This window comes from Megascapheus bottae, unplaced genomic scaffold (genome assembly GCF_031878675.1).
Source record: "Megascapheus bottae isolate mThoBot1 unplaced genomic scaffold, mThoBot2.hap1 H_1, whole genome shotgun sequence".
Taxonomy (NCBI): domain Eukaryota; kingdom Metazoa; phylum Chordata; class Mammalia; order Rodentia; family Geomyidae; genus Megascapheus; species Megascapheus bottae.
In genome coordinates this window covers 2,116,623-2,143,540 of record NW_028327858.1, presented here as the reverse complement: position 1 = coordinate 2,143,540, position 26,918 = coordinate 2,116,623, and the positions used below count along the sequence as shown (strand labels likewise).

General features: G+C 38.8%; 1 protein-coding gene across 5 annotated transcripts in view; it reads right to left on the bottom strand.

Moving 5' to 3' along the window:
- The window catches only part of LOC150038995 (inactive ribosomal protein S6 kinase delta-1-like), a 152,286-nt gene extending 125,368 nt beyond the window's left edge, over window positions 1-26,918 (bottom strand). For all 5 annotated transcript variants that reach the window (XR_016534575.1, XR_016534574.1, XM_090328150.1 and 2 more), the window contains exons 1-3: window positions 26,704-26,918; window positions 16,817-16,852; window positions 2,189-2,309 (exon numbers count right to left, since the gene is read on the bottom strand). Coding sequence is in view for 3 of the 5 variants with exons in the window: in XM_090328150.1 (XP_090184276.1) it covers window positions 2,189-2,309; window positions 16,817-16,852; window positions 26,704-26,808 (262 nt within the window). In the remaining 2 variants the exon portion in view is untranslated. The remainder of the gene's footprint in view (window positions 1-2,188; window positions 2,310-16,816; window positions 16,853-26,703) is intronic.

The window sequence follows — 26,918 nt, the reverse complement described above, 5'->3', positions numbered from 1 at the left end:
AAATAAAAAATAAATAAATAAATAAATAGTAGGATGGAAGAAAGACAGCCTCTTCAATAAATGGTGCTGGCAGAATTGGCTAAGCACCTGTAGAAAACTAGAGTTGGATCCTTATATTTCACCCTGCACCAAAATTAATTTCAAATGGATCAAAGACCTTGAGGTAAAAGCAGATACCCTCAAAACTTTACAAGAAGGAATAGGAGATACACTACAGCTCAAAAAATTGAATCTATCCAAAACAAATCCTCAAATAAACAACCATCCCATTAAAAGGTAGGCTAAAGCCTTAAAGAGAGACTTCTCTGAAGAGGAAATAAGAATGGCCTATAGACACATGAAGAAATGTTCCACATCTCTGGCCATAAAAGAAATGCAAATCAAAAGGCTAGGATGTGGCCAGAAGGGAGCGCTACTGGTGGGAGTATATAAACTTGTTCAACCACTCTGGAAAGCAGTATGGTGATTCCTCACAACAATCCCACTCCTTGGCATTTACCCAAATGTCCAGAAACAAGGGCATACTAAACCTACTAGCACAATGATGTTCATTGCAGCACTATTTACCATGGCTAAGATACGGAACCAACCCAATTGCCCCTCAGTAGATGAATGATCAAGAAGATGTGGTACTTATACACAATGGAATTCTATGCTGCCATCAGAAAGAATGACATTGCCCCATTTGTAAGGAAATGGAAAGACTTGGAAAAAATCATATTAAGTGAAGTAAGCCAGATCCAAAGGAACATAGGCTCAATGGTTTCCTTCATTTGTAATAATTAGTACAAATCTAGGACTCTCCTAGCAAAGGATTACAATAGCTCAAAAGCTATGGTCATATAGGATGAGAATGCAAAATGAACTCTAGGATATGGAAACAAAAGGTTTATCTTTGTGATTGTTATTCTCAATGTACTATGTGCAGTTATTTCTTTTCTCTTTTTTTCCCCTTATTGTTAATTTCATGTGGTTACTATATCTGACTTTGTTAACTGTTATGTTTGTTTGTTTGTTTGAAATAGGAAAGAGAAGAGGGAAAACAAGATGATTGGGAGGGGGTAAGGGGAGAGAAATGGGGACAAAAACATGAGAAAGTGTATCAGTGTTCCAGAAGTAATGCACCCACTACCTGATGAATGTAACTGTAACCCTTCTATACATTACCCTGACAATTAAAAAACAAGAGGAAAAGAAAACAGAATCCTTGCAGATCTTGAGATGGGGCTTTTATTCAGGATTACCAAGGTAATCAAAAAATGACCCGGGAGGCTGGGAGTTTGGCCTAGTGGCAGAGTGCTTGCCTAGCATGAACAAAGACCCAGGTTCAATTCCTCAGTACCACATACATAGAAAAAAAGCCAGAAATGGTGCTGTGGCTCAAGTGGTAGAGCTCTAGCCTTGAGAAAACCCAAGCACAGTGCTCAGGCCCTGAACCCAAGCCCAGGACTGACAAAAAAAAAGTCCAAAGTATGCATGACCTTTGACTGAACAATTCTGTTTCCAACAACTTTATCATAATTAAATATATTGCACAGTAATATATAAAAACCACAGTAGTATATGAAACAGAAAAAAATTGAAAATAATGTATCAGTAAAGTTTAGTTAATAAATTATACAAAGAATAGAACTTTTGTATGTAACCACAAGTAGTAGAAACTATGTAGCTATTAAAATAAGACTGATTTTTATTGGCATAAAGAACAATCCATGGACTCCGTGGATACTACAAAGTATTTATATACTACTTTCATGAGACACCAATGGCCAGCATTCAGTCTCCCACTGGATTCTTCCTTTTGTCAAAAAAAAAAAAAAAAGCAAAAAAGAATGGAAGAGCAGGCAATTTTGCCTAGTGGTAGAGTACTTGCCTAGCATGCACGAAGACCCAGGTTCAATTCCTGGCACCACATACACAGAAAAAGTTAGAAGTGATGTTGTGGCTCAAGTGTAGAGCTCTAGCCTTGAGAAAGCTCAAGGACAGCGCTCAAGCCCTGAGTCCAAGCCCTGGGTCTAGCAAAAAACAAAAAAGACTGCGAGTACAAAAGAAATTTAATACAGTATGTGCAAATCTAAGAAACAATAGATTTATTCATCAATAAAAGTAATAATAGTCTGGACCCATGACTAATCAAAATGTTAGCTAATGCCTTTTTTGAAATTATACTTTCAAAACAATCACTTACCAAACACTATTCCTTTAGCAAATGGAGGAAACAATTCTGAATGTCGAAATAAGTTTTTGTGAATCTGCCATAGTTCTTTGTGTAGTTTCTTAAAATCACTATATCTCTTCCAAACAATTATCTAAAGAAAGAAAAAGAAACGTATATTGTAGAGCAAAACCATTTAAGCTCTAATATCTAAGCCACAAATAATTTTTCACTAAAGCGTTCAGAATTACCATGCAAAGCAAACATACTTTCTAACTAAGAAGAGTAACTGTCCGAAATGAACTGAAACCTGCTTTAAAGTATAAAGGATACTCCTCTGTTTTGACTTAAATTTCATTTTAAACAAGTACAATTTCATTTGTAACTAGAAAAATGTTCAACTTGGCACAAAGAAGATCCACATAATATAAAATGTCATCTAATCATTCCAAAACCAATTACTATTGGCCCGGAAATGAGTTAGATGCCAAAAATGACTTTCAAAATAGCATGCTTACAAACGTAAAGTAACTAATTCAAGCAATCTTTAAACACAAAGGACATATACAATATGCACTTAAAGGATATATAAAGGGCCAGGAGTTTGGCCTAGTGGTTAAAGTGCTTGCCTAGCATGCATGAAGACCCGGGTTCGATTCCTCGCTACCACATACATAGAAAAAAGCCGGAAGTGGTGCTGAGGCTCCAGTGGTAGAACTCTAGCCTTGAGAAAGTCCAAGGACAGTGCTCAGGCCCTGAGCTCAAGCCCAGGACTGGCAAAAAAAAAAATCAAAAAAAAAAAAAAAAAAAAAGGATATATAAAATGTGTAAAACTAAGTAAATGGCTCCATAACAAGTAGTTAACATGAACTTTGTAACTTGTTTTAAAATCTCACTATAGTTGTAAAGTTTCTGGGGACAATGTCAATATTGGCCAGAAAAATAATCAAAATTAATACATATATATACTTTTAAAAACTGGGTACTGAGTAGTAAAGCTAAGATCTGAGGATCACAGTTCAAGCCATCAGGGCAGGAAAGCCCATGAGACTCTAATATCTAATAAACTACTCAGAAAAGGCCAGAAGTAGTGCTGTGGCTCAATCAAGTAGTATAATAGTAGCTTTGTGCCAAAGAAATTTAGGAACAGCACCAAGGCCTTGATTTCAAGCCCTAAGAACAACACAAAAACAAAAACAAAATAGCCATCTATATTAATCAAGTAACAAGAGGTTTGCTTTCATCAGTTTGAACTATTTAACTTTTTTTCAAAAGTAAGGATTGACACATAGCCCTGACATCAATGGAGACAATGACTTTTTTTAGTTCCTTTCATTCTGAAAACTCATCACTTCATTTGTAATAAATTATAAATGTTTCATATACAAAATGTGGCAGTGGTAATGATCAATTATTAAGCAGGTAAATAGATGCTGTTTAAGTGATACCTGCTAGAGATTGAAAACAAAGAGGATTAGAGGTACCCAGCACTTTCCAGATCTCTAAAACAAAGCATCAAGAACTCTGTTGTTGACAGAAGTGAGTGGCATAAAAAAGAAAGGAAGGGAAACAATACATAGCAGACACAGACCAAATGAACATTAGACATGTAAAAGAAACAACAGACGCTAACAGAGTACTAGGTACTGTAAGGAAGCAAGTACAAAGAGCTGCAAGGTACACAGGCTGGTACTATATAATGTGGTTTAAGACCAGAGAACTGCAATCCATGTAGCAATCAGATGTGGAAGGAAGGCCCCATGTACTCTGGCTTACTGCTGGTATTACAGTGTTGAATTGTATTAGGAGAGGTCTTACAGTCAACCATAGAGAGAGAAGATTCTGAATTTTTACATCTCCAAACCCCAAAGACTTTCTCTTTTCCACTAGTCAAGTGAGCAACCAGAATCAGCATTGGCCTAGGAAACTGGTGGAGACTTGGACTCAGGATTTATGGACTCTGATCTACTTGGGTAGGAAGTATGCACTGTATCAAAGAGGGAAGTCAATGGTGATTACATTAGGGAAGGAGCAACCAAAATTCAGAGACCAGTGTGTGACAATACAAGTGGGGGTAGAGGGTGCTATGACAGATAACTAACCGCATGGTAAGGAACACAGGACCTCTCAGCACCCAGTGCCTTGCCCCTCCAGCACATTTTGCTTTGGTTTCACTGCATTCTATACTCAGAGGGTCACAGGCTTCTGATGGAAAGCAGTCTCCATTTGGGAGTTTCCCCACGCCAAACATGAACAAGTATGTCTCTGAGGCAAGGGGGCCTCAACTATGGGGTCTCTCAGCCTCAACTGGTGAGAGCTTCTTCAGGAAGAACAAGTGTTTTGTGTCTGTTTGTTTTGATACTTTATCCTATTTCATTATTTTTCCTCATTTTCTTCCTTATAACTTAAATCCATATACTTTACTTCCCCTTTCCCATCTTACTTTCTATTTTCTTTGACCTGTCCCCCTTTATTTTATTAATATCTTTCATAATATTTAACTCCTCACTAGGAGTTATCCCATAAGTAATCTAATGTTCTTTCCTTACCTTATGGTTCCATTTTCTACTACAGATATACTTAAATATACACATTTTTTAATTGATTCTGTCATTACTACTTGTTTCCTCATTTCTGAGTCATAGTAAGGAGTAACTCCAAGAAAAGGATGTCTGGTTAGAAGATCCATAATTAAAAAAAAAAAGACTTTTAAGCAAAGCAAGTGATTTCTAGAAAAGTTCATAACTTAGTAATTGAATCTAAAAGTACTAAAATGGCTGAAATGCCAAAGAAAATATAAAATATAGAATATAATTTTAGACATGATCCATAAAGGGCTGGGGACATTGCTCAAGTAGAATACCTACAAGGTATTCTATGAGCACAAGGACCTGAATTCAAATCTCTAATACCACCCAAAAAAAAAAGAATCAATGACCCCAAAGATGTTTCCAATAAAACACAAAGAGGAAAGTAATACCTATACATTTTAAATTAAGCAAAGAAGGGAAGAACAACAGAGATTAAAGGTAAGGATGAAGAAATATTACATTCAGGAGACAGGAGGAAATAAGTAATCATGATCATAACTTTCAACATCTCTGAGACATGACAGAAAAATCAAACTTAAGAATCCATGTGGAAGAACAACAGACTTATGAACAAAATGCATAGAAAACTTATTCATGAAACTATAGGAGACAATTTCCCAAATCTAGAGAAAGATACAGACATCCAAGTTCAGGAGACATTTAGAATGTCAAACATACATGACTATAAAAGCAACTCTCCAGTCAGGAGCAATGGCACATGCCTGTATCCTAGCTACTCAGGAGGCTGAGACCTGAGAATCGTAGTTCAAAGCCAACCCAGGCACTAAAAAGTCTGTGAGACTCTTATCTTCATTTAACCACCAGACAACTGGAAGTGGCACTGTGGTTCAAGTGGTACAGCGCTAGCCTTGAGCTGAAGAGCTCAGGAAAAGCGCCCAGGCCAAGGGGGTAGGGCGGTAGCCTTAATCTGAAGAGCTCAGGGACAATGCCAAGGCCCAGAGTTCAAGTCCGACGACCGACAAAAAAAAAAAAAAAAAAAAGCAACTCTCCAGCTCACATTACAATTAAAAGGCAAAAGGCTAATACTACAAAACTAAGGAAGAATACCTAAACTGAAATTGAAAAAAAAAAATACCGATTTACTAAGCTGGGCACCAGTGGCTCCACAAAGATCTGAGGATTCACTTGAGGCCAGCTTGGGCAAGAAAGTCCAAGGGACTATGATCTCCAATTAACCACCAAAAAGCTAAAGGTGAAGCTGTGGCTCAAGTGGTAGAGCACTAGCCTTGATCAAAAAGATAAGGGACAGCACCCAACTTCATTACAAAGGCAAACTCAATATTATATCTAATCTCCCAGAAGAAACCCTAAAACCCAAGAAAGTATGAAATAATGTATTTTGTGCTCTAATACTAAGTAATTGTCAAACAAGATTACTGTATCTAGCAAATGTATCCTTCAGAATTGGTGGGGAAATAAAGGCTTTTCAAAGTAGGCACAAACTAAAGCATTTCATAAGCACTATAACAGAAATGCAGGAAATACTTAAAGGAATCTTACCCAGAAATGAGGAAGGCATGCCAAGTGCCAGTGGCACATCCCTAGCTAGCTACTCAGGAGACCAAGATCTGAACATCTAGGTTAAAAAAAAAAAAAAAAAAAAGGTCCATGAGGCTCCTCTCTCCAATTAACCAGAAGTAGAGGTGTGGCTCAGGTAGCAGGACCAGTCTTGAGCAAAAGAGCTAAAGGTCAGAGCACAAGCCTTGAGTAAGCAAGCAAGCAAGCCAAGCAAGCAAGAAACAAACAGAGAGAGGAAAGGGAGAGGGAGAGGAGAGGAGAGGAGAGGGAGAGGGAGAGGGAGAGGGAGAGGAGAGGAGAGGAGAGGAGAGGAGAGGAGAAGAGAGGAGAGGAGAGGAGAGGAGAGGGAGAGGGAGAGGGAGAGGGAAAGAGGGAGAGGGAAAGAGGGAGAGGGAGAGGGAGAGGGAGAGGAGAGGAGAGGAGAGGAGGGGAGAGGGAGAGGGAGAGGGAGAGAAGGAAAGGGAGAGGAGAGGAGAGGGAGAGGGAGAGGAGAGGAGAGGGAGAGGAGAGGAGAGGAGAGGAGAGGAGAGGAGAGGAGAGGAGAGGAGAGGAGAGGGAGAGGAGAGGGAGAGAGGGAGAGGGAGAGAGGGAGAGGGAGAGGAGAGGAGAGGGAGAGGAGAGGAGAGGAGAGGGAGAGGGAAAGGGAGAGGGAGAGGAGAGGAGAGGAGAGGAGAGGAGAGGGAGAGGAGAGGGAGAGGAGAGGGAGAGGAGAGAGGAAGAGAGAGAGGAAAGAGGAAGAGAGAGGAAGGAAGTGAGGGTAGGAGGAAAAAAGAAAGAAAATACTTCAGATCTCAAATCAATAACCTAATGACACACAGCAGCACTTTGTAAAAATAAAAGAAAGGAGGGCTGGGAGTTTTGCCTAGTGGTAGAATGTTGCTTAGCATGCACAAAGACCCTGGTTCCCTAGGTACCACATACATAGAAAATAGCCAGAAGTGGTAATGAGGCTCAAGTAGTAGAGTTCTAGCCTTGAGAAAGTCCAAAGACAGTGCTCAGGCCCTGACCTCAAGCCCAGGACTGGCAAAAATAAATAAATAAATAAATAAATAAATAAAATAGGGCCTGGAGTTTGGCTTAGTGGTTCAAGTGCTTGCCTAGCATGCACAAAGACCCGGGTTCGATTCCACGGTACCACATACATAGAAAAAAGCCGGAAATGGTGCTGAGGCTCAAGTGGTAGAGCTCTAGCCTTGAGAGTCCAAGGACAGAGCTCAGGCCCTGAGCTCAAGCCCAGGACTGGCAAAAAATAAAAATAAAAAAATAAAATAAAATAAAATAAAATTGGGGCCGGGAGTTTGGCCTAGTGGTAGAGTACTTGCCTCGCATGCACGAAGATCCAGGTTCGATTCCTCGGTACCACATACATAGAAAAAAGCCGGAAATGGTGCTGAGGCTCAACTAGAGTTTTAGGTTTGAGAAAGTCCAAGGACAGTGCTCAACCCCTGAGCTCAAGCCTAGGACTGGCCCAAAAAAAAAAAAAAAAAATAGAAAGGAGACAGAGTTAGTTGAAGTTAATGAAATAGATGTTAAAAGTATGGACAGAAATGTTCAGTCCTTCGGGCTGGGAGTTTGGCCTAGTGGTAGAGAGCTTGCCTAGCATGAACGAAGACCCAGGTTCGATTCCTTGGTACACATACATAGAAAAAAACCCGAAGTGGTGCTGAGGCTCAAGTGGGTAGAGCTCTGGCCTTGAGAAAGTCCAAGGACAGTGCTCAGGCCCAGAGCTCAAGTCCAGGACTAGAAGAAAGGAAAAGGAAAAGGAAAAGGAAAGGAAAAGGGGAAGGAAGGAAGGAAGGAAGGAAGGAAGGAAGGAAGGAAGGAAGGAAGGAAGGAAGGAAGGAAAGAAAGAAGTGTTCAGTCCTTGAAAAGACTAAAAAGATTGGCCAGGTCATAGCCAAACAAACTAAATGGAAGAGAAAAACCCAAATTTTAAAATTTAAGTGATAAAAAGGGAACCTGACAATGGATGCCACGGAATTCTGGAAAATCATTAGGAAACATTTTCAAAAATTACACTCAAGTACATTAGAAATCCTAGAAGTAATGAATCATTCTCTGCATTTGAATGGGCTACCAAAATCTGACCAACAGGATAGAAAAAAAATGTAATATTATCTATAATAAGCAAATAAAATTAAAGCAGTAATAGAAATTCCCATTAAAGAAAATTCCATGATTAAATAGATTCACAGCTAAATTCTATTCAAACTATAAAGAATTAACACCATATTCTTCAAACTATTATCTAAAATAGAAAAGAAGGAATGTATCCATATTTGTTCTACAATTCCAATACTACACTTATACAAAAATGGAAAACATAGCAGCAACAACAAAAAAGGACACTAAAGACCAATTTCTTTTATGAATATAGATATAAACATCATTCATGAAATTCTTTCAATCTTGTGCAACTACATAATAATAAAATAAATTACACCTACTAAAATTGAACAAGGACATCAACTGAAATTGTTTTAAGAAAGGGAGAGGGGGGAAAGGGACAGTAATAGGAGTAAGACTGATCTGAATATATTGTAAATGAATGGAAATGTAACAGTTTTAGCTAATCAAGTGAAAAGAAAGAGACAGTCAGAAAAAGCAAAGATCACACACTATGATCAAGTTAGTCTTATTCCATCAATGCTGCAATCAATAAACCTTACAAAGCACATATCTAGAATAAAGAACAAAAATGGCATAACTATTTCAACAGATGAAGAAAAAGTCTGACAATTATAGCTACTCAGAATCATGGTTCAGGGACTAGGGGTGTGGTCTCATGGTAGAGAGCTCACCTAGCATGCATAAAGCCCTGAGTTCAACTCCTCGGTGCCATATACAAAGAAAAAGGTGGAAGTAGTGCTGTGGCTCAAGTGGCACAGCGCTAGCCTTGATCAAAAAGGGTCCAAGGACAGTGCCCAGGCCCTGAGTTTAAGCCACAGGACTGACTGGCCCAAAGATTAAAAAAAAGATAAGAAAAAAAATGATAGTTCAAAGCCAGCCCCAGGCACACAAATCCTCACAACTCAGACAAGCAGGAGGGGAGAGTTGGGGTGTGGGAGGAGCCAGAGGCATAGGCCTGGCTCACATAAGAGAGTACCAGCTGAGAGCTGAGAGGTGAAAAAACAGACCAAGCGTAAAAGGCCCAGTACTATCACAAAATAAAATCTACATGACAAACTGTTAGTAAACATTATACTGAACAGTAAAAAAACAACATGCATTTCATCAAAAATTGGAAACAAGGCAAGAATGTCCATTCTTACCTAGTTACTCAATATAGTGATTGAAATCTTAGCCAGAGTAATAGTCAAAGAGAAAGAAAGAAAGAAAAATGATAGCAAATAAGAAAAAGTTATAATATCCCTGTTACAGGTGATTTGATCCTATAGTTTTAAAACAACAAAAGTCAGGCCAGGAGTGCGGCCTGCTGGTAGAGTGCTTGCCTATCATGCACAAAGCCCTGGGTTTGATTCCTCAGTACCACATAAACAGAAAAGGTCAGAAGTGGTACTATGGTGCAAATGGTAGAGTCCTAGCCCTGAGCAAAAGAAGCTCAAGAACAGTGCCCAGGCCCTGAGTTCAAGTCCCAGGACTGGCAAAAACAAAAAAAAAACAAAAGTTTCCACCAAAAGACTCTGATTTGTATCTGACAGTTTCAGCGAAGTAGCAGGATCTAAAAAAAAAAAAAAAATTAAAAAAAATTGTATATAGAGATTCCCTTCTTGAATACTTGTTAAACATGTCATTTGAAATATGATATAAAAATCAACGTTAATAAATTCTTTAAATAAAAAATAAAAGATCCGGGGATTCAGGGATTTAGTTCAGTGGAAGAGCTCTTGCTTGGCAAGTGCAAGGCCCTTAAGTTAAGTCCTTATTTCTCGGGGGGAGCTATAAAAGCACCCCAAAAAATACAAATTCATAATTTTTCATTACACTATTAATGAACTTGCTAAAAAAGAAGTCAGGACAGATATTCACAACAGTTTCCAAAAACAAAGTATAATAGCTAAGCACAAACTTAAGCAAAGATGCTGAAGGTCCCTATAATGACAACTATAATGCACTAAAGAAATTCTAAAAGACCTTAAGAAGGTCCAAATGGTAGGACTTCCTATTTTTATGGATCAAAGGACCAAATATTATCAAAATGGCTAAAAAAATTAATAGCTAAATTGTAATATAGAACAAATGGACTTAGCAGATAGCTGAAGAATATTCTATCCAACAGCTTCAAAACTATATTTTTTTCTCAACAGTCCGTGGACTCTTCTTCAAAAACAAGATTATATTTTAGGACATAAGTATTTAAAACTACCAAAAAAAAAAAAAAAAGTAAACTTTCAAGGCAGAACATCATTGGGCCTGGAGCATTCAAAAAAAATAGCTGGGCTACGAGTGTGGCCTAATGCTAGAGTGCCAGCCTACCTACCATGCACAAAGCCCTGGGTTCTAACCACCAGAAAATCAGAAGTGGAACTATTGTTCAAAGTGGTAGAGCGCCAGCCTTGAGCAAAAAAGCTCAGGGACAGAGCCTAGCCTTGACTTCAACTCCTAAGATTGGCCAAAAACAAAAAAAGATAAAGTTCAGCTGTAGACATTTGGCTAGATAGGTTTGTGGTCATTCCAAAACCATCTGCATACAGGTGGTAACCACTCAGGAGACATTTCAGTATAATGAGGAAATTAACAGTGGAGTGATGGGAAAAAACTATTAACACTATAGGACTAGGCTGAAGTGAGGAAGAGGAAACCAGTGTTGCAGAAGATCCTGTGCTGAGGTGGCCCAGAGGATGGAAGCTCTTTGATTTTAAAACAAAACTGTACAAAACAAATGCGGATAGCAAAGAACCAACTGCATCAGGAAAAGTCAGAACAAGGAGGATCTACTGAGTTGGGAGTTGAACCCAAAGTGTCAAAAGTAAAAGGTCTCAAGACAAGAATAGAAATAGTAACTCAGCACATGATTTTATTTGTTTTTATTGTTTTGGTTTGGTTTTTTGCTTCTCTATAATTTCTGATCTTGACATATGAACAGAATTCCGTTGTGAGGGAAAAGTTCTTATATCTATATATAGATTTTTTTTGTCGGTCATGGGGCTTGAACTCTGAGCCTTGGCACTGTCCCTGAGCTCTTCAGCTCAAGGCTACCACCCTATTCTACCCCTTGAGCCACAACACCATTTCCAGTTTTCTAGTGATTAATTGGGGATGAGTCTTTAGTGCCCAGGCTGGCTTTGAACTGTGATCCTCAGATTTCAGCCTCCTGAGTAGCCAGGATTACAGGCGTGAGCCACCATGCCCAGCTATATTTTTTAAATATACCAATTTATAGTAGTACTACATTGTCAAAGGATTAGGAAGGGTGATAGCTTATGAAAGCCAAGTCTTATGTAATAAAGCCAGTGACATTATGAAATAGGTTAAATACCAAAAGTTAAACATAAAAGCTATTCAAAAAATTGCAGATTACAGAGATAATTAGATTTACAAAGAAACTGGTATTCTAGGTAGAGTCGTTTTTAAGATGCTTCCCTGCCAGTACTGGAATTTAAACTGAGGTCCTCACACCTGTTTACCAAATTGGTTTTGAATTTTCAGTCTTCCAGACCTTAGCTTCCTCAGGGGGTAGGATTACAAGCATGAGCCACAAGCCCATATCAAGCTTTTTTGCTTTTCATTTTTCCTTTTGGCAATAACAGAGTTTGAACTCAGGGTTTTATGCTTAGTAGGCAAGCACTCTGCTACCTGAGTCATCTATACCTGTAACCCTAGTTAGGGTCAGTTTTAAATAAAGGAAAAATAACTTAAGGGGAAAGTTTAACAATGTAATCATAGTAATAATTAAAATATCAGAATATCTAAACATGTACAGAATTTGCCATACCAATAGGTAGCATAAGAACATGGAGATCGGTGCTTCCTTACCTGGCCCTCATCTTCTCACTTGCACCACTTGGCAACACCAAGGCTGTTTGACCAAAACATGCGTTACCAAACCATTACATCTACTGCCTCCATTACTTCTCACTTTATGTGTGTGTGTGTGTGTGTGTGTGTGTGTGTGTGTGTGTGCCAGTTCTACCACTTAACCTCAGGGCCTGGGCACTGTCCATGAGCATTTTTTTGCTCAAGGCTATCATTCTACTATCTCCTTTTTTCTACTATCTGCCTTTCCCCTCCCCCCCCCCACCCCCACCCTCCCCACCCATGGTAAATTGGTGATGAGTCTCTTTTTTTTTTTTTTTTTGCCAGTCTTAGGGACTGAACTCAGGGCATGAGCACTGTCCTTGAGCTTTCCTCAAGGTTAGTGCTCTACCACTTGAGCCACAGCACCAATTCTGACTTTTCTATGTATGTGGTACCAAGGAATTGAACCCGGGTCTTCATGCCTGCTAGGCAAGCACTCTACCACTAGACCAAACTCCCTGCTTAGGCAAGCACTTTACCACTAGACCAAACTCCTGGCCCCTGAAAATAAGAGTCTCATGAACTTTCCTGCTTGAGCTGGCTTTGAACCTTGATCCTCAGACCTTGGCCTCCTAAGTAGCTAGGATTATAGGCGAGAGCCACCAGGACTCAGCTGTTCTCACTCTTTTTAATTAAATGTTAAAAGTGTCCTAGAAGTTTTCAAAATGAAAAAAAGAGTAAAAATATATTTCCATCAAGAAGTATTAATGCTTATCTTGGGACTACAAAAAGTACCTGCCAGGTGTGGTGGCTCATACCTATAATCCTAACTACTCAGGAATGTGAGAGCTGAGGATCAAGGTTCAAAGCCAGCCTGGGCACAAAAGGACCTGAGACTCTTATCTCCAATTAACTTCCAGAAAAAGGGAAGTGGGGCTTGGCTCAAGTGTAGGGCAGAGGCCTTGAGCTAAAGAGCTCAGGGACAACACCCAGGCCCAAAGGTAGGACGGTAGCCTTGATTTGAAGAGCTCAGGGACAACGCCTAGTCTGAGTTCAAGTCCCATGCCCCACCAAAAAAAAAAAAAAAAGTGCCCAAAGACATATGCAAAATTTATCTGATGCTTTCCTATTGGGTAACATCTCCTGCATTAGTGAATCAAACCTGTATAAATTTCTTACTCACTAATGTCACTATAAAGGAAATGTATTAAGGAAATATTCAGTGACAATTACACACAGACCACAAATCTAATAAAAACTCAATTGTCTCATTAAAAATATTCCCTTAGATACTTTTACATACAGTATGTTTCGTTCCCATGTAGTTATATTTAATGATATCAAAAGATTTTAGATCCCTATAACAAAATTACTCAATTCATTGTCTTTATATTCATTTAGTATTTAAGAAATTTGCCAGATCACCTTTTCTTCCAATAAACATTATGATCATACTATTTCTTTTTTGCGGTCAATCCTGGGGTGTCCTTGGACACTTTTTACTCAAGGTTAGTGTTCTGCCACTTGAGCTACAGCACCACTTCCAGCTTTTCCTGTGTATGTGGTGCTGAGGAATCGAACCCAGGGCTTTGTGCGTGCTAGGCAAGCACTCTACCACTAAGCTTACAGTCCCGGCACATAATAATACTATTTTCCCTCTTTTTTACAGTCTTTACATTTCCAAGTATGTACCTATTTCCTAAAACTATTTTATTTATAAAAAGATACAAACTGTAGATATTTTAAGAATAATATATAGAATGTTCTATTGCAGTTAATTCCCTTTCCCACATTTCATTTGTGAAATAAGCTACATGTAAGAAATGATTATAAGGTTACTATTTTAAAAGCTAGGAAAGTGAGTGTGCAGCTCCATATCCTTCAGCCTTGCACAAGCTGCTCATGTGCTAGACAATCTACCAGCACAAAGCCACAGATTAATTGTGGCTATATCCTACAGCCATTCATGTTGATGTTTTGTTTGTAATGTTTGCTCTGTGTGTATGTGTGTGTATGTGTGTGTGTGTGTGTGTGTGTGTGTGTGTGTGTGTGTGTGTGTTCAAGCTCCAATAATGAGGCTTGAACTCAGTCTTGTTCTCTCACTTCACTTGCTCACTCATGGTTGGAAGTCTATCACTTGAGTTCCCAATCTTGCATTTTATTTATTTATTTTATTTATTTATTTTTGTGGGTCATGGGGCTTGAACTAGGCCTGGATGCTGTCCCTGAGCTCTTCAGCTCAAGGCTACTACTCTACCCTTGAGCCAAGCCCCACTTCCCATTTTCTAGAGGTTAACTGGAGATAAGCATCTCAGGTCCTTTTGTGTCCCGGCTATCTTTGATCCTTGATCCTCAGATTTCACCCTCCTGAGTAGCTAGGATTATGGTGCGAGCCACTGCACAAGGCTCCAACCTTGAATTTTAAAGAAAAATCTAAAAAGAAAAAAAATCTGACTTTTCTGGGCTGGCCTTCAGCTGTGATCCTCCAGGTTCCAGCTTACTGAATAGCATGAGTCACAGATATATGGCTCACATTTTTTCTTATAAAACAAAATTTAGTGAGAATTTTCTAAATTTTTTTTAAAAAGGAACCCTAGAATCCTAGTAGATAATCTTAAATGTTTTACTCCACATAAGTATTTTTCAGCATTGTTCATAGAAAATAATGAGAACTGGTAGGATATGCCAAAATACACATAAAGGAAAAACAGCAACACTCCTCTAGTTTTAAGAAAAACGTATTATTATAGTCCTAATTTTGTTGGCACCGTGTGGGCACTGATGGCTTGTGCCTGTAATCCGAGCTATTCAAGACGATAAGATTGAGGGTTGTGGTTCAAAGCCATCCTGGAGAAGGAAAGTCTATGATACTTTCCTCTCCAATTAACCACCAAAAAAAGCCTTGAGCAAAAAATGAAGCACCCAGGCCCTGAGTTCAAGCTACAGGATACACACACACACACACACACACACACACACACACACACGCACAAATTATATAGTCCTCGATATCCCTACGAAGGCTGACTATATTATAAAGTAATAAGTAACTGAATTAGATAAAAGGAAAAAAATGGAAATCAAGTTTTAAATAGTGAATTCTTGTCCTAAATGAGAATGAGAATGTTTAAATTAATAAGAAACTAAAAAGAGTACTGCTATAATTTCAAGTTATTCTTTTAAGAAGCCAATTAGAAGACATTTCATAAAAACTTATATCACTTCTAACAAAGGATCATGCAATTGTCTAACTAAAGACACTTACAAGAGTTTTCTGATGAATGGTTCACCACCAGTTGTTATTACAAAAGAGTTTCCCCCAAAAGAGGATTAAGGAAATGGCAGAGAGTGTATTCATGGATAAATAGGTTCAGGAGTCTCCCTGGAAAAGGGGAACATCAAGCTACAAACCACAACACAGCAATCAGACAATTCAGTCAAAAGAAATACAACCTAGGTCCAATATTAAAAGAGCTACTGATTTTCAAAAATGCAATAGACTTGTATTGGCTAATAATTCATAATCAGAATTCTAAAGAATAATTCATATACTCAATTGGTATGTAACTAGACTACTTAATCAATGGTAGGAACTACTTTTACTGGTATATACATCTTTTTCTTTCAAAATAATATTACAATATTTGCCCTTCTTCTTTCCCACTGGGAAAGAGAATCTCAAACCCCAATTTTACATATGCCTTTTATTGTACATTTTAAAAATAAAGACAAAAGTAAGTATCAGATCAGATACATCAAGAAATGGTAACATATAAATTTAAAATATTTTCAAAACCTGGTGGAGGGAAAACGCATACACCAACCAGTAACAATCAACTTAGTTGAATCTAGCCATTTATGTTCAGTGAAGAGAGTGAAGCCTATGTCTAAAAAGAAAGTGTATACCCCACATAAGATATTTGAATTTAATTGGGAGAAATAACGCTGTTGCACAATCAAGACTGTTAAATTACAGCACAATTTTAAACATGTGAGTGAGGGGGAGAGTCTTAATGAAAATGAACAGGGCTGAAAATGAACATAAACCAAGAAACAATACAAGAAACAATCTCTTCCGTAAGGACTCCTAAAGATATATTAACACGGACAGAATACATACAGAGAACTGCACAGGTTTAAGGGAAGATATAGCAAGCTGGTATCATCTTGGAGAGAAGGAAATAGGAGGGAAAGAAAGCAATGTAAAAGAGCTAATTTAAAAAGTTAAAAAGAAACAGAAGCAGTTTTCAAGAAAGAGACTACTAGTCCATTTAAAGATTATGATCTTTTAAAATAATACTATGTATGATACTCAAATGGGTAGTGGCCCTTAACTAAAACTGAAATCTTAGCAGTATTAGTTTCAAGTATAATCATAACTATTAAAAAGTACTATAATTCCTCAAATTCTTTCTATATAACCTAATACCTACAAAAACTTAACATCTACTTAGTAGATAGTAAAGTGGGCTCTTCAGCTACTGTATGCTGAAGGCCATCTCCAACAAACACAAAGACTGACAAATAATTCAGGTTGTCTCTCCAATAAAATATTTCATTAAATTTTTATCTAATGTATAACATGAAATTTTCATACGGGTAAACAGGTTACCTCCTGAACATCCTCTGGATTTCTTCGTGAAACAACCTGAAACAAAACATATAACAGAAATATCTAAGCATTATCAAAATTTAAGATGTTATATATAATTACTTTTAATAGTATTTATACAAAAACTAAATTTGTACAAAAGAAAAATAAGTACTATTAAGGTTACTAAATATCCAGCTATATAATTTGACTATCTGAAATATTAAAAGTTAAGGGAAAAAAGCAACTAAAATTAATTCCATGTATTAAAGAATAACTCCATACTCCATTCTTGCTTTTTAGATGTCTACCCACTTCATAGCCTACATATAAATAAGAAGCATAAAGAGTTAATGAATCTAGCCGGGCGAGGTGGCTCACACCTGTAATCCTAGCTACTCAGGAGGCTGAGATCTGAGGATCGAAGTTCAAAGCTAACCCCAGCACAAAAGGACCTGAGACTCTTATCTCCAATTAACCTCTAGAAAATGGGAAATGGGGCTTGGCTCAAGGGTAGGGTGGTAGCCTTGAGCTGAAGAGCTCAGGGACAATGTCCAGGCAGAGTACAAGCCCTGTGACCCACCAAAAAAAAAAAAATGAGTTACTAAATGTACAAGCAGCTTAATGAATTTTTTCTTTTTCTTTTTTTTTTTTTTGTCAGACATGGGGCTTGAACTCAGGGCCTGGGCACTGTCCTTGTGCCTCTTGCACTCAAGACTAGCTATCACTTGAACCATAGCTCCACTTCCTAACTACTCAGGAGGCTGAGCTCTGAAGATCATGGTTCAAATCCAGCCTGGGCAGGAAAGTCTATGACATTCTTATCTCCAATTAACCACCAAAAAGTTGAAAGATGAACTGTGACTCAAATGATAGAGCACTAACTTTGAACAGAAAAAGCTCAGGGACTATGCACAAGCCCTGAGTTCAATACCCAGGACCACCACACACACACACACACACACACACACACACACACACACCTATACACACACACCCATATGTGGCTTAGGACCACAATATTCAACAATACATATTTAGAAGAAGAGGTAACAATCATGTTATTATTCAAATAATTCATTTTAACTATTTCTTTCAAATATCAGTCTCTCTCTCTCTCTCTCCCTCTATCCCTTCCTACTTTCTCTCCTTCCACCCTCCTCATCTCCTTTTCCTCCCCTCCCCCTCACCACCCTTTTCATATAATTAAATATGGACACAATTATTATTTCACAGATTTAAGTGGTTTATTTTCCCTCCTATAAGTACATCTTGTAAAATTTTCTGATAAAAAGCCATGAATAATCAATCAACTAATAACCAACCCACCAACTCAGAGTAAAGTTTATTCAAATACAGCTGACATTTTTACAGACTCTATTACTTTGAAACCACAAAAGATTTCCTGAATTTAATCTCCCTGAACACATGCAAGTGACCTTTAGGTGACAGGAGAAATTATTTCTTAGTTTGATGTCATATTTTGGATTCCCTTAAGATATACCACTCCTGGAAATCATTTGTAATAACCATTTGACTTTACATTGTTTTCTTCATTACCAGCATAGCTAGAATCTCTAGAGTATCTAGGATTAGAGATAAGTGACACCAGGCCCAATTTATACACTGAGATGGAAGCTAGCTAATTTGTTCCCCAAGCTAGTCTTGAAGCTCAATCCTCCCAAATCTCTACCTACCAATGACTGGAATTACAGGCATGTGACACAGGCCTAGCCTCAGACCTAAATATTTTTACAATTATGATAGTAATCATGTAGTAAGTAGTAACTGTAAAACAAAACCATTATAAATTCACTAGATTGCTAGTAGTAATGTTTTGGGTTTTGGGGGTTTTTTCCAAATGAACGTCCAAAAACGTTGGCCAATAAAATCCAACAGAGTTGAAATTTGAACTACTGAGTCCTTATACTTCAAATTAATGACCATGTCACAGATCATAGTTCAACACTGGCCCTGGCAAGAAATGGAAATCCAATTCAAAACGATTACTAACACAAATAAGGGTTAAAGTGATGGCTAACGTAGTAGAATAACTGCCTAGCAAGTACAGGCTTTTAGTTCAAATCCCAGTACCACCAAAAAATAAAACTTTAAAAAAAATTAATAAGGACCATGGGGCACGATGGTTCACACCTGTAATCTTAGCTACCCAGAAAGCTAAGATCTGAGAATTGTGGTTTAAAGCCAGCCCCGGCACTAAAAAGTCTGTGAGATTCCCCTTCAAATTAACCACCAGAAAACTAGAAGTGGAACTGTAATTGAAGGGACGGCTGAAGAGCTCAGGGATAACACCAAGGCCAAGAGTTCAAGTCCCACAACCAACAAAAAAAAATTAATAATAATAATGACAATATAGTTCCTCTACAAACATGAATTATGACTAGCTCAGCAACTATTAAGCATACCTTGAAATTTTTCTTGGTATAGCGAATTTTTTTAATTTTTATTTTTAATTCTTGGTATAGAAAATTATATTATCATGTACTATCAACTGTACTAGTCACAAATCATTTTCATGAAATAACAATACTCATCAAAACCAGAGAAGGGCCAATAATCAGCATCAGTTTATATTTACTTAAGAAAAAAAATTTTGCAGCATAGTTCCTCAAAAAATTTACTACAATGAAATGTCTAGGGGCCTAGAATATGGCCTAGTGCTTGCCTAGTATGCACAAAGCCCTGGGTTCAATTCCTTAGAACCACATACACAAAAGCTGGAAATGGTGCTGTGGCTCAAGTGATAGAGCCCTGAAGCTCATCGACAGGGCCTAGACACTGAGTTCAAGCCTCAGGACTGGCAAAAAAAAAAAAAAGTCTATATATCTCTAAAAGGATGATATACTGTACACCATTTCCCAAAGTTGTCTAGACCTTCCATGTTTTATCACATTGTTTATTATCCCTATCATCATTATTTATTTAATGCAGCACCAACAAAAAGTGGGAACACAGTTAAGAATGCTATCACAATGTGTGCAGCCCTTCTGCCTCTGCTCATATCACAGATATCAGAGCCAGGAAGTCTGCACCAGACAGTTCACACCTAAGAGACAACATCTACACAAATCATAATTAGAAATTATAGAACATGTTATAGTTCTCTAAAGCAGAAGAACTCTTATGTAAGATAAGGCAGTGGACAAATTTTACACATTTAGCTGACTGAATTTTCATGCAATAGGTAGAAAATAAGGTCTATTAATTGAATGTCTAAATTTTCCAAAAATTCATATGCTGAAGTTCTAATCCTCAATGCAGCAATGTCTGAAAGTAAGGGCTCTGAGAAGTAATTACCATTAGTGTCCTTATAGAAAAATATAGATACTCTCTCTTTCTCTCTTTTTCTGTTTTTTTGTTGTTGTTGTTTTGTCTTCTTTTGTTTGCTTTTTGGCAGTCCTGGGGCTTGAACTCAGGGCCTGGGCACTGTCCTTGGACACTTTTTGCACAAGGCTAGCACTCTGATACTTGAGACACAGCACCACTTCTGGCTTTTTCTGTGTATGTGGTTCCAGGGAATTGAATCCAGGGATTTGTGCATGCTAGGTGAGCACTCTACCATTAGGCCATGCTCCTGGCCCTCTCATTTTTTTTTTCTTACTCTCTAACCTCCCCACTCCCTTCCACCACCCCCCCATTAGAGGATAACACAAGAAAGTGACCATCTTCAGTACAGAAGTGGGCCCCTTTCCAGCTTCCAGAGCTGTGAACAACAAATGTTTTCTGCTTAAGCCACCCAATCTATCCCAGTCTACAGTGACAACAACAAAAAAAGGCAGTACGAAATTACAGCTTTCAACATTATTAAAACATCCCAAAATTGGACCAGGAGTTTAGCCTAGTGGTAGCATGCTTGCCTAGCATGCAGGAAGACCTGGGTTCAATTCCTTGGAACCACCATACATAGCAAAAAAGCCAGAAATGATGCTGTGGCTCAAGTGGTAGAGCTCTAGCCTTGGGAAAGCCCAAGGACAGTGCTCAGGCCCTGAGCTCAAGGCCCAGGACTGGCAAAAAAAAAAAAAAAAAAAAAAAACTCAAGAAAAGAAAGTATTACCTCTAAATACTGAAATGTTTGCTAAAGTTACTTTCCCACATTAATTTTTTATTTGAACTCTGGACCTCACATGCCATGTGTCTGTGACATATCCTGTATGTCTGTAACTAAAATTATATGTGCTATGACTATAAAATTTAAATTCTGTACAAGTTTCCAGAGTTTCCAGGTGTTCATAGCTCATACCTGAAGTCCTAGCTACCAGAGAGGCAGAGACCAGTTTAAGGCAAAACTAGGCAAGAAAAATTCACAAGGTATCTTCTTAACCATTACTGAGTGTGTGACCCATGCTTGTTAACACCAGATATGGCAGGAAAAAAAACAGGTAGATTAGCCAGATGCTGGCTGTTTACACCTGTAAATCTAGCTACTCAGTTGGCTGAGATTTGAGAATCGTGATCCGAAGCCAGACAGGACAGGAGAGTCCAAGAGACTTTTATCTCTAATTAATCACCAGAAAACCAGAAGAGGAGATGTGCTCAAAGTGGTAGAGCACTAGCCTTGACCAAAAAAAGAGCACATCACAGTCCATCTAGGCACCCATGCAGAAAGCAAGATTCTATCATAAAATATATCTAGTAATGGGCTAGGAGTTTAGCCTAGTGGTAGTAGGCTTGCCTCACTTGCAGAAAGACCTGGGTTTGATTCCTCGGTACCACATACATAGAAAAAAGGCAGAAGTGGTGCTGTGGTACTGTGGTAGAGCTCTAGCCTTGAGAAAACCCAAGGATAGTGCTCAGACACTGAGCCCACGGCCAGGACTGGCAAAAATAAATTTAATAATAATAATAATAATAATAATAATAATAAACTAGTAACAAACATAAAAAGGGGTATCAACAATGTGTGAGAAGTGATACACCTACTATCTGGTGAATGTAATTGTAACCCTTCTATACATCACCTCGATAATAAAAAATAAAATGAGAAAAAGTAAAAAAAAAGAAAAGCAATATAACTATTAACAATTCTGTAGTCTTAAGGCAGCACTGTCTTTTTTTTTTTTTTTTTTTTTTTTTTTTTTTGCCAGTCCTGGGCTTGAGCTCAGGGCGTGAGCACTGTCCTTGGACTTTTCTCAAGGCTAGAGCTCTACCACTTGAGCCTCAGCACCACTTCGACTTTTTTCTATGTGTGTGGTACCGAGGAATCGGAGCTGGGTCTTCATGCATGCTAGGCAAGCACTTTAACCACTAGGCCAAACTCCCGGCCAGCACTGTCTTTTTAAAATGAATACATATCATTTAATTTCTTCACCTAATGTTGAGAAATCTATATAAAAATATGAAAATTCTGCAAATTTCACATGATGAAAACAGAAACACTACTGATAGTTTTTTTGTTTGTTATTCCTAGGGCTTGAACTCAGGGCCTGGGCACTGTCCTTGGACACTTTTTGCTCAAGGCTTGCACTCTTGCCACTTGAGCCACAGCACCACTTCTGGATTTTTCTGGGTATGTGGTACCCAGGAGTCAAATCCAGGGCTTTGTGAATGCTAGGCAAGCACTCTACCACTAAGCTACACCCCCAGCTCCAGTGATAGTCTTTTTTAAATATGTCTCTTTCAACTAGAAAATCAAAAGAAAATTCATAGCAGAAATATTCTAATTCTAAATAAGGATACTCATTCTAGATAAAAACAAAGATGAAGCAGGGCACCAGTGACTCATGCCTGGAATCCTAGCAACTCAAGAGACTGAGATCTGAGGATCACAGTTCGAAGCCAGCCCAAGCAAGAAAATCTGTGAGATTCTTATCTTCAATAAACTATTCAGAAAAAGCTAGAAGTGGTGCTGTGGTTCAAGTGGTAAGCACAAGTCTAGAACACAAAGAGGTCAGCGCCCAGGTCCGGAGGTCAAGCCCCAGGACAGACAAAAAAAGAAGAAAGTTTGGCAACTTTTCTGTATAGCTTATCTGGAAACTTCTGTAAATCTTAGGTTCTACTAAATAAAAGAAAAAATATTATTTTAGAATTAAAATTTTATTCTAAAATTAAAATGCAACAGTTTAACTAGGAAATCTGTTAGCATGCTTGTAATTAACCACAAAGTCAGCTGAACCTGCCAGGTTCCAAAACTGTGCAAAAAGGACAAAGGAGCCAGACAGTGGCTCACACATGTAATCCTAGCTACACGGGAGGCTGAAATCTGAGGATCGAGGTTCAAAGCCAGTATGGGCACTAAAGATACTAAAGACCATGAGACTCTTACCTCCAATTAATCACTAGAAAAGGGGAAATGGGCCTGTGGTTCAAGGGGTAGAGCTGAAGAGCTCAGGGAGAACGCCCAGGCCCAGAGTTCAAGCCCCAAGACCCACAAAAAAAAAAAAAAAAAAAAAGAAATGGGTACCAAGACATGTGAAAGGGTATCAATGTATGTGAATTAATGCACTTTCTATCTGGCAAATATCATGTAACCCTTTTACTAATTACAATAAAAAAAAGAATATAGAAACTGTTCTCAACAGCTAAAATAAAATCAGAAGCAGGAAAGGAAACATACAGAAAACGTTCCTAATTTTATCTCATGAAGTTCTCAAAGGAGTACTACTTACCTGATTTAATTCTCATGAGAAAAGATGTTTTTCTCCTTAAGACTCGAAACATAACAAATGTTACTTTTTTGATAATATTAGGCACAGTTACCTTTAAAATATATATCTATGTTAACCTTCAAATCTTAAAAATGAAATCTGAGACATAAGCAGAAAAAAAAAAACCTAAACAGTTATAGGGAGAAAAAAAGTCAGTATACACAATTTTCAAGTTAAACAACTAATGCAATATGTTGCATGTGTATTACCTCCATTTGGTTAGTCCTAAGAAAACGGGCTTTCTAATCCTGTAATTTATAATATCATAAAAGTCTATTTAGCAAATACTATAGCCCATGATTTAAGAGATTGAAGGTCTGAATGAGGTTACCCGTTCCTTTTTCAAAGAACATGAATAATTGTGATACTCCGTGTTTCCAACTGAGGTTCCATACCTTCCTTACCCCTAGTCTTTGTAGGCTCTATTCCTTTCTTCTACCTTCAATGCCCTCTCCTTTTATAGCATCTTCCATCTTTCACTACCTGTCTTAATTGGTACATATTCTCTGATCCTTTTAGCCAGGAACAATCTCTGTCTTCTCATTTCCCACAGCTCTTTTCTGTAGCATCTGGGGCACTTAACCCTTTCCTGCTCTACTGCCCTTTTTCAAGTACAGTCAATTGTTCTACTGCAGTGACCTGAAGAAGAAAGGCCCAGGGCTCTCTTCATCCTTGCAGCCCTTTTAGCACTCAGTACCTGCAACTAAGCAGTCATTTGACTGGGCTGCTTAGAAGGGAAAGGAAGACATTCAACAATTTCTCACAGCCACATGTACCAAATATTGCCTCAGTTGACATGAGGAAACAACTAGCAATGACAGAGACCTACTCTACATCTACCACGACACAGAGGCATATGAGTATATTAATACAATATAGTTATGGTTAATATTGCAATAATTAAATAGTGTTACATAAAAATTATCTTTGTTCAATATGTTCCTAATTGTGAAAATCATATGGCAGGAAACTTGTCTACTTTTTTTTGAAGGTCCCATGACTAGAAAAGTTTCAAAAGTGGTATAAGAAAGACCTCTTAGGATGTAGCGCTGTGGCTCAAGTGGTGGAGCACTAGCCTTGAGCTGAAAAGCTCAGGGACAATGCTCAGACACAGACTTCAATCCCACAATCCATCAAAATCAAAAAAAAAAAAGAAAGACACCTTTTAATCTCATAAAATTTCTTAGACAACCTAAAACTAACACTTTACCTATACAATAACCTTACTTGCAAACTGGGAGTTCTCAGAAAAGCAATCCATAATAACTAGACCTAGTGTTCTTTTCTTTAAAAAACTTACTCAACCCTACCACCTCATATCATTTCCATAGGCCATGTGCCACTGGCACACCCACAAAGCTCATCTAAAATCTACTTAATCTTCAAGTTCCATTCATAACCTATTTCCCAAGCTATCACACATACCACATTTTCTAGATGTATAATACTATATAATCTGTACAACTCTCCTTTTAAAAGTAATGACAATACAGTTAATTCATCACATTTTAGGTATCTTGGAGCTCAGCAGAGCTGATCCCATAGCCCAGATCTATTACTGCCTTGCATATATAAAAACAGGCTAATTAGCAAGAGTGAGGACTCAATGATATGGACATGGTACAGGAAATATAAACACAACTACATAGACATAAAAACTTATGACTCTATAGACATGTTTTATTATATTGATTAATACGTATCTATGATATACAAACCCTTAGCCTAATTTTGATTATGTTCTAAAAACTAAGTGCCTGTAATTGTATATAGAGATTCCCTTCTTGAATACTTGTTTGTTAAACACGTCATTTGAAATATGATGCAAAAATCAATGTTAATAAATTCTTAAAAAAAATACTTAGCCAACAATTGTTCCTAAGATGGTTAAAACAGTGTCATCTTGGACCCAAGTTTACACAATAAATAAACATAACTTACAGGAAAAAAAAAGGGGGCTAATTACTAATTTCTTTGAATCTCTGTGTCCTGATCATCAACATGAGGATAACAGGCAGAGAGAATGGCCTAGTGGTAGAGCGCTTGCCTAGCATGCATGAAGCCCTGGCTTCAATTCCTTGGTACCATATACAAAGAAAAGGCCAGAAGTGGTGATGTGGCTCAAGTGGTAGAGCACTAGCCTTGAGAAACCCCAAGGACGGTATCCAGGCCCTGAATTCAAGCCCAGGACTGGCAAAAAAAAAAAAAAAATGAGGATGACATTGAGTGATGTATACAAAATGCCTTGCATAATGAACACAAATGACACAGTTAAGTGTACACTTATCTAACATTATTACCTTTGCTTTCGTAGAAGAGGGATGCAGTCTTCCAAACTACAGATGAACATGGAAATACAAACAAAATGTACCAATTGCTGGGAGTCAAGGCTCTAATCCTAGTACTCAGGAGGCTGAGATTTGAAAAATCACGGTTTCAGGCCAAGTCTGGGCAGGAAATCTGTGTGATTCTTACCTCCAATTAACCAGCAAAGAGTTGAAGTAGAGATGTGACCCAAATGGTAGAGGGCCAGCTTTGAGCAAAAAGCTATGGCTATGGGATGGCACCCGGTTCCTTAACTCAAACCCCAGCACCAGATAGTGGCTGTGTGCACACACACACACACACACACACACACACACACACACACACAAAATGATACTAAAACTTACATCCATTCATAGAAGACTCCTTCACAACTTTTAAATGCGCCAAGACACCTGCAGCACATTTTCTCCTAAGTTTCCCACTGAAAGCCTCGAAACACTCAGACATAGCCTCCACACATAGAGATCTAAACCTGGAGGCCAAAACCGGCCCTCAGCGCAAACCTGTCGCCGAATCAGAAGCTGGGAGGACGACTACCTTCTATTGCATAAGCCAGACGATGCATAAACATCTTGAAGCGCGCATTATATCCCTCCGGAGCAAGCCAAGTCACTTCTGCAAATGTTGCTCGGAGAGAAAGTCCTAAAGGGACCGAGGCTGAGTCATCGATTTAAAACCATCCACCAACGCCCCATCCCGGAACGGGGACCCCGCCGCCGGCTGCTCCCCTGCGACCCGGGCACCCCCACATCCAGCCTTCCTGAACCCCCATCTCCGACGCGGTCCTGTCCCCGAGCGCGCTCGGAGGCTCCCAGGGCTCCGGCTCCGTGGCTGGCTCCGCCACGCCCGGAGCCGCTCCCCTGAGCTTCGGGTCCCCACCTCGGGGAACTGCTCCGGTCCAACCCCAGGACTCACCCGGGCGGTGACCTTATACACCGTGTAGCCCCTCGGGTGTCGCTGGGGTTCGGTGACAGTGTAGAAACGGGCCAGGTCGGCACTGTGCCCCCGAGGAGAGGTCATCCTCCCTCCGCCTCGGCCGCGGCTGCCAGCCCGGGCTCATGGGGGCAGCCCCGAGACACGGCGGTCCCCAGGGTGTCTCCGCGCAGCAGCCCAGCGGCGAGGGGGCGGCG